This window comes from Pseudomicrostroma glucosiphilum (assembly GCF_003144135.1).
Source record: "Pseudomicrostroma glucosiphilum strain MCA 4718 unplaced genomic scaffold BCV69scaffold_19, whole genome shotgun sequence".
NCBI lineage: Eukaryota > Fungi > Basidiomycota > Exobasidiomycetes > Microstromatales > Microstromataceae > Microstroma > Microstroma glucosiphilum.
In genome coordinates, this window is record NW_020289931.1 from 1 (window position 1) to 6,850 (window position 6,850).

General features: G+C 56.0%; 3 protein-coding genes across 3 annotated transcripts; all 3 read right to left on the bottom strand.

Annotated features, from left to right (window-relative positions):
• Positions 1 to 416: 416 nt before the first annotated feature.
• On the bottom strand, positions 417 to 2,085 carry BCV69DRAFT_87831 (hypothetical protein). The gene is made up of 2 exons (XM_025495597.1): positions 1,017 to 2,085; positions 417 to 941 (listed from the first exon to the last, which is right to left on the bottom strand). The coding sequence occupies exons 1-2, from the start codon at positions 1,601 to 1,603 to the stop codon at positions 557 to 559; spliced, it is 972 nt and encodes a 323-aa protein (XP_025345050.1). The 5' UTR covers positions 1,604 to 2,085; the 3' UTR covers positions 417 to 556.
• On the bottom strand, positions 2,086 to 4,182 carry BCV69DRAFT_87830 (lipase A). The gene is made up of 2 exons (XM_025495596.1): positions 3,505 to 4,182; positions 2,086 to 3,436 (listed from the first exon to the last, which is right to left on the bottom strand). The coding sequence occupies exons 1-2, from the start codon at positions 3,996 to 3,998 to the stop codon at positions 2,569 to 2,571; spliced, it is 1,362 nt and encodes a 453-aa protein (XP_025345051.1). The 5' UTR covers positions 3,999 to 4,182; the 3' UTR covers positions 2,086 to 2,568.
• A 1-nt stretch (position 4,183) lies between these two features.
• BCV69DRAFT_87840 (hypothetical protein) lies at positions 4,184 to 5,153 on the bottom strand. The gene has a single exon (XM_025495598.1). The coding sequence runs from the start codon at positions 4,929 to 4,931 to the stop codon at positions 4,368 to 4,370; it is 564 nt and encodes a 187-aa protein (XP_025345052.1). The 5' UTR covers positions 4,932 to 5,153; the 3' UTR covers positions 4,184 to 4,367.
• Positions 5,154 to 6,850: the final 1,697 nt, after the last annotated feature.

Sequence of the window (6,850 nt, forward strand, 5' to 3'; positions counted from 1 at the left end):
AGGACCCACAGCAGCCAACAGCCCTTTCCCTCCCCTCGCAATCACACCAAAGAAAAGGAGACAGGAGACAGGGACAGGACCCACAGCAGCCAACACAATCTCCACCACAACAAGAGACAATGGCTCGCCCCACCCTGCCATTGTCTCGCCTGGCAACTCCACTTGTCAGCCATTTGGGAACGGCGCTGGACTACAAGCGCCTGGAGGGACATGTGAACAATTTGGCATCATGAGCTTGGTAATGTACAATGCGAGGGTGGGGCACGAGTCTGACTAACCGCCAAAGCGCGGCGTCGACGTTTGACGAGTTTGCCTAGAGCGAGAATGCTCAGGTCGGAATTGGTAGACAGGGAGCAGGGAACGAGGGCGAGGTGATGAGGCTACGAGTGATTGATCTCGAGCGGCAGGGTATGTTGTTGGCTGTTTACTGTACCAGGTCCAAGACTCAGAAGCGACCTGCGTTCTGAGTTGATCGCCAAGAGCAGACATTGTCTGAAGGTGGGCATTGCGGTCATGACTCGACTGGGAAACGAGCCCCCTGCCACGCAGTACTGTACTAGACCAGACTGAGAATGAATGCGAGCAGCAAGGCAGGTAACAACACGATGGTTATCTGTAGCTCACCACCAACGCGGTATGCCAGACTCGTCTCAGCGTCCGAAGGTAGGAGTAGGTCCTGACCGAGAGTGGTGTTGAGGCAGGACAAGTACGTTGTGTCCACGTCTGCAGGCAGCGATGGGATTGGGGTGTCGATGGAATCGTCATCGGTCGCGTTCTGCGGTTGTAAATTGTCGTACCTGTCTAGCAAAAGACTGAATGAGGACGAGCGGTAGGTCTGGACAGCTTGACTGGGCGTCACGGTGTAATTGGCCGCCAGACCAGAGCCAACGCCACACGCGTCCACTAGAGAGGCCCTGGCACTGTCAACAGAGTCGAAGTCACTGTAGATGATAGAGATCTGGATTGTCAGTTGTTGGATGAAGCTAGTCCTGGGGGCGGCCCTCATTCTGACTCACCCGTAGAGCCCAAAGTTATTCAGGCTCTGATTCACGTTAGCTGGTGCTTGCAGGACGTATAGCGTCATAGCACCACCCGGCCTATCTGTATCATTTGAGTATCGGTCGGAGCCATAGTATGCTCCATACCCGGCACCCCAAAAGACAGGCCAGTAGAGGAACGGAAAGCCGAGGCCGCCGACCCCACCTCCGTAGTAAACCCCTCGGGTTGTTCCGTAGCCGGCAGGATACCCCGAGCCATACCTAGCTGATCCATAGATGTCGCCTCGTGTGCCACCGCCAGCGGTCCGGCCTGCAAAAGCGCCAGCAGATGCTGGGATGGCAAAGCGTGCCACGCCGTTCGCTGTACTTGAAGAAGGATAGCGAGATCCCCCGAAGGAAGAACCACCAACATAGGAAGAGCGTCCGGAGGAGGAAGAAGAGGACGAGGAGGAGGAAGTCCCACCCTTGCCACTGGAGCTGCTTCCGCTGCTGCTCCCGCCGATACTTCCTCCACCTCTGCCGCCCCCGCCTCCACCACCGCCGCGACGAGGAACCAGCTTTCCCTTGCTGGGGAGGTCCACAAGTTCGATGTCAAAGGCGGGCATTATATTGAGAATGAGCAAGGAGATAGAAGGGATGAACTCGACTTCGCGGAATGCGATGTGATCGTCTGCTCTCCGCAATGAAAATAAGGCAAGCGAAACGATGGCAGGCGTAGACTGACGCAATGCAACTTCCGGAGATTTGAGGAGAGAGTAAAAGAAAGGTCGCTGGTGAAGTGATGGAAGACGATGTGACGAGCGACAAGAAGACAGTCTCTAGCGACGGATCAGAGTTGTAGCTGCAACAAGGAGCACGCTCAATGTCCCATGACAAGGCGGGGGGTTATATGGTCAGCGAGCGGGAGCGAGTGCGGAATTCGCACATCGTTGGCTAGGCGCTGCTTATGTAATCGCGCCCCCGATTACTACGTCACTACCAAGCACCGCCTTATCGGGCAGATTGCCGATGATTGCCTCATGCACGGTCGTGGCTTGGCAAGACGAGGAAGCGGACGCATTAGCTGCCAAAGAGGGCGCTGCCGCCGTTGCAGTACAGCGAGCTAGCAATGACGACGCTCTACCGCCCCCAGAATGCGATATTCCACAATTCTAAATGATTCCTGTGTTTCTCCTCCCCGATGATCTGCTCTTGCTAGGTCCCTGTAGTGTTCAGGTGCTTGAAGCGTCTTCTCTGAGGTAAAGTGGAGAGAAGTCACCAACGCTTCACAGTTAGCGATGCGCCGGGACGAGATTCTACACAGAGACGCATGTACGCTTGCATCGAATGGAGGGAAGGGCTAAGTCACACAGAGGAACGAGGACCTGCTGAGCACTGTGAACAATCTTTGGTGGCGCATGACGAGTACGAAGCTTAAGTCTCTGATCAGATACAGAGATACTGGTTCGAATCAAGCCTGCAGCGTCTCAAGAAGCAGCAGAGGGCGGTAACCCCACTCGCTAGTTTTGTCTGCTTTCCGCATCGGTGGTGGCGTTCGACCCGACCTCGCGACTCCTCCGGCCGCCGGCGATCAAAGATTCCATGATCCGTCGCTCTTGGCCTTCTGTAACGCAGAATCTCTTGCCGAACCAAGCACCTTGACAGAAGCTGCGCTTCCAAGAGGAGTATCGGGTATAATAGTGCCGCAGGCAACACTTCCTAACGTTCCAGCGAAAGCGCTGCCGAGGAAAGCAAGAGCCGAAGGGATGCCCAAGATTTCTGTGGTAATGTGCTCTCCGACAGGGTAGACGATGCTGCGGATGTCGGCACCTCCGGCACACTGTTCTTGAATGTAGAGCTGTGAGCTATTGAAGGGTACGAGCTCATCGGTCAGTGCGTGGTAGATGAACCTCGGATGCTTCGGCACAGGTACCGTGTAGCTGGCTTGAGTCTGCAGCAACGTTTCTTTTGCTAAGGCCTTGCGGGCGGGCGCAACCAGTAGGAAATCTTGATTTGGTGTAATCAGGTCGAAGAAGTTGATGAATCCGTATTCAGCGACGACTTGGCCGACGCAAGTGCCATCAGACTTGAGTCCTGCAATGACTGGTTTACCCTTAGCGTTGATGTGGGTATCGAGATACTGTTGAACATCCGGATAGGCTGAGGCAATTCCCACAGCCCCAGCACCAGCAAGGCCAGAAGCGAATCCACCATTGAGCTGGTAGAAGGTGTCTTGTGGCGACACGGGCGTACCCCCGAGGCTGACACCGACAACGTTGAGCTCTTTTGCATAGCTCGGGGCGAGGGATGAGGCGAAGACTCCCGCATTAGCTCCGCCGCTGTAGCCGTACATGCCAATCTGTGTCTTGGTGGACAATCCTTCTGATGTGAGTGCAGCGCGGATACCGTCGAGGACGATGTGACCTGCGTTGGTGCCGGAGATGAACGAAGAGCTCGGGCTATCACAAGACAGATCTCGTAAGCTTCATGAAGCTGTCGTCAGAACTTCTCCACAACAATAACTTACCCTTCATGGTCCGGTATACTGACGTAATAGCCCTGGTCGAGAGCCCATCCGTTGACAATGGGAGCCTCGAGGTTGGCCGCCAACGCAGCTGGGCTTCCAGAATTCGCGACGTAGGCCCAGCTTGGGGAGCACGAGAGGGTGACAGAATCTTGAAAGTTTTGGAAGCTCAGCATGGATGCTTGGCCGGATGAGGAGAGGGTCTTCTTCGTGGGCACTAGCACAGTGGTGACGGCCGCAATGGGCTGTTTTTGCGCGTTCTGACTTCTGAATTTGATTTGATAGCTCTTCTCCAAGCTCGGACTAGCAAAGGTCGACACCGTTGCTCGGGTGTCAATGATTTGGCCGAGCGAGTAGGAGGCAATGTTGCTCGGCTGCGAGTAGAACGGGTCTACGACGGGATCGGGAAAGCCCGACACAGCGCGAGGTACAGCCAAGGCCAAGGCAGAAGCTGCGAAGGCAAGGGCAGTGCAGAGTAAAAATGGGAGGGACAGCATGATGGCGAGTGCAGAGGAGTGGAGAGAGCAGAGTGAATGCGATGGGGAGTCGCAGAGGCCAAAGGCGGATGGATAAAGGGAGAGGGAGCGAGAAGCGGGAGGGAGTGAGAGACTGTGGAATGAGGATTGAAGGTGGTGGGATAGAGGAGGAAAAGGGAGGAACTTATACCAGACTGCAGCCAGAGCCTCGCCTCATGGCGGAAAGCAATCGTCTGCTATTTTCGTGTCCGTCGCGGTCATCTGACCTTCGCGGTTTCCGCTGCCGTTGGAGGATTGGCAGCAGCCTGGTACTTGGTCCCAAGTACGAGGCTACAGCATCGGTATATTCGGCTGCAGCTCGCTAGAAGAGTCACTGTATTCGCCTGCTGGCTAAGCGAGTAATTGGAGTGTCGGACCTTGAAAGCTACCCCGCATCTTCTCCGCTTTCGCCGGCGATGTTCCACTCCGAAGTCCGAGACGCCGTGCATGACCGGTCGTCTTCCTGGAGCGCTGCTTATCACGAGCCTCAGGCGTCAGGTAAACTTTCCCAGGATTCGAATTGCTCATCTGTGATAGACGCACGGTACCCTTGCTACTGCTCTGTGCCCACCCATGTTTGCGCCTCGGCCTAAGTCTTCCTTTTGCGGGGTCTCGCTTGTTCGCGCATCGAGCCACAGTACATCGCAGCGCACCCACCTCGCGTAGCGTACCGAGTGCTGCCTGCCCCGCGACAGCAGCGCAGCAGCTGTCGCCCAGTGGACACGAGACATCCTCAACTTGTTCCGGAGGAGCTACCAGAGTCCGGAACACCCAGCCCGGTATGCGGGCTCTGAAACTTTTGCTTAGCAGAGCGCAAGCTTTTGGCCCAATGATTCCCACGATCTCGTCTCTTTGAATTCTTCGATTGAACCTCGGGAATGGCGTACGGAGTGCGTCTCGCACGCTACCCCGCATGATGTCTGCTCAGCCAGCTGCTCCTGCAGTCTCAGTCTCTGTCCGACAATGTCCGGCACTGGGGACCGGAGACGACGATTGGCGAGAATACTGAGCCTAGTTTGTCGGCTAGAGTCCGGGACCTCGGCTCTAGCGCAAGCTGTATAACTGCAACGGATGGCGGCCCGATGCCCGACGGCGCATCACGCACTCCTCGCATTGCGGCTGCTGCCCACCTCTTGGCGTCGACTCGCTTCGGTCCTCGACAAAGTGTGGGAGATATTGCTTGTGATGACCCAAGAGCAAATGCCAAGGCGACATGGGGACCAGCCCTCATCAAGGGATGAACACATCGCCATGGTAAGGGTGTGAGCAATAGGAGGCAGACCCGTGACGGCGCAGCGGCGCCTCTCTTCTATTCGTTCCATGCTGACCGATCAGTAGGGTACTCAAAGGTCGCGCGTCATGACTCGGATCAGTGGTGTGACAAACCGTATGGCCTCAGCAGTCCGTACGCCGTATCGTCCTCTCAGCAGGCGGAAGAGGACGAGACAAGGCTCGAAGGTCGTTTCATGGCAGCAGGGCAGCGCGTCAGGGAAGACCGGATCAACAGGCACGAGCGGCATCAAAGCGTCAACTGTCAGCAAGTGATCTGCACGGAGGGTCACGCTTGGGAAAGACATTGCCATCGTCGTCAGCAGATACCGATCCTCTGATGGGTCTCTACTGCTCTGCAAGGCCTCAATGCTGGCTCAGCCCCTTCGCGCGTGTGATTACACAGCCGCAACAGGCGTCGCAGCATCGCTGCCAAGGCTGAGCCGCGAAACCCCCGCTCGCTCAAAGATATGCAGGCCGTTTGGTCCCCCGGCCTCCCCTCCCCCTCCCCTCCCCCTCTCCTCCTCCCTCGCACCGTTCCACCCTCTCTTTCGAAAGCCTAGCTGTCTTTGCCTCAGACAGCTATCACCTTCATATGATGGCTGATCCTCCTGTGGCCTTCTGGCTCAGTACGTTTCCACTTCAAGCAGCACAAGCTGCTATCAACGAAGGCTTTCCACCTCTTTTCTTCTCAGAGAGGAGAGCACTCGAGTAAATCCAATAACAGCTCACATCAACGAAGCCCCCCTCTACCTACCTCTGTGAGGAAAGTCGTGACCGCTGGCACTATCCTTACTCAGCTCCGATGCACGACCGTATCAATGACGACCTTCCACTGGCTTTGTTCACAAAGAAGAAGGATAACGCCAAGCAGCTGCTCCAATGCAAGTCGTATCAGAGAAGCTTCCACCTTCTCTACTGCTCGTCAGAACTGAGCTACACTCTCCTACGCACGCTGGTAGCGGTGCGAGAGACTCGAGAATCTATCGAGAGGAGACGGAGATCCGATACGACATCGAAGATCGCGAAGGCACAAGAGCAAAGTGAGTCTATACGGTTGCCAATCGTGTCGCTGTCTGGAGTACATGTGCAATGACTCCTGACGCCCTCGCTATCCCCGCCTGCGAAGGAGATACCAAAGCTGCCTGCCTTCAGGCTCAGAGTGGCTGTCACCGTGAGGACTACGAATAGCAACCGTCGGGTGCTTCGAGAGGCCACCGACTTCTTCAATTTACCCCGCGCGCCGGTCATCTTCATGAGACTCCGCAAGGTCTCCCTCCAGTATTGAGACTCCTTACCGGCTCACATGACCTCTCTGGCCACAGGGGGGAGCCAGCGCCTTAGGATCCCCATTCTTGCCATATACAGTTTCGCAAGACCTCATGCTTCACTTGGTTGCCACCAAGAGTGTTGAGCACACGATCTCGCACATAGCCAGGCTGGGTTCTTGGCAGGTCATGTGGGACACACAATGTCAGCCGCGTCAAAATTTGGCAGAGCAGACTGGACAGGAACTCAGCTCTACAAGTGTATTCCGCCTCGTCTCCTACACCTGAAGAATCCTG

Bases quoted from the DNA above. Each gene is read 5' to 3' on its own strand.
- BCV69DRAFT_87830 (XM_025495596.1), bottom strand. From the start codon at position 3,998: ATGCTGTCCCTCCCATTTTTACTCTGCACTGCCCTTGCCTTCGCAGCT. The intron at 3,437-3,504 runs GTAAGTTATTGT...GTCTTGTGATAG, and splicing joins AGTATACCGGACCATGAAGG to CCCGAGCTCTTCGTTCATCT.
- BCV69DRAFT_87840 (XM_025495598.1), bottom strand. From the start codon at position 4,931: ATGCGGGGTAGCGTGCGAGACGCACTCCGTACGCCATTCCCGAGGTTC.
- BCV69DRAFT_87831 (XM_025495597.1), bottom strand. From the start codon at position 1,603: ATGCCCGCCTTTGACATCGAACTTGTGGACCTCCCCAGCAAGGGAAAG. The intron at 942-1,016 runs GTGAGTCAGAAT...TATCATCTACAG, and splicing joins AATAACTTTGGGCTCTACGG to TGACTTCGACTCTGTTGACA.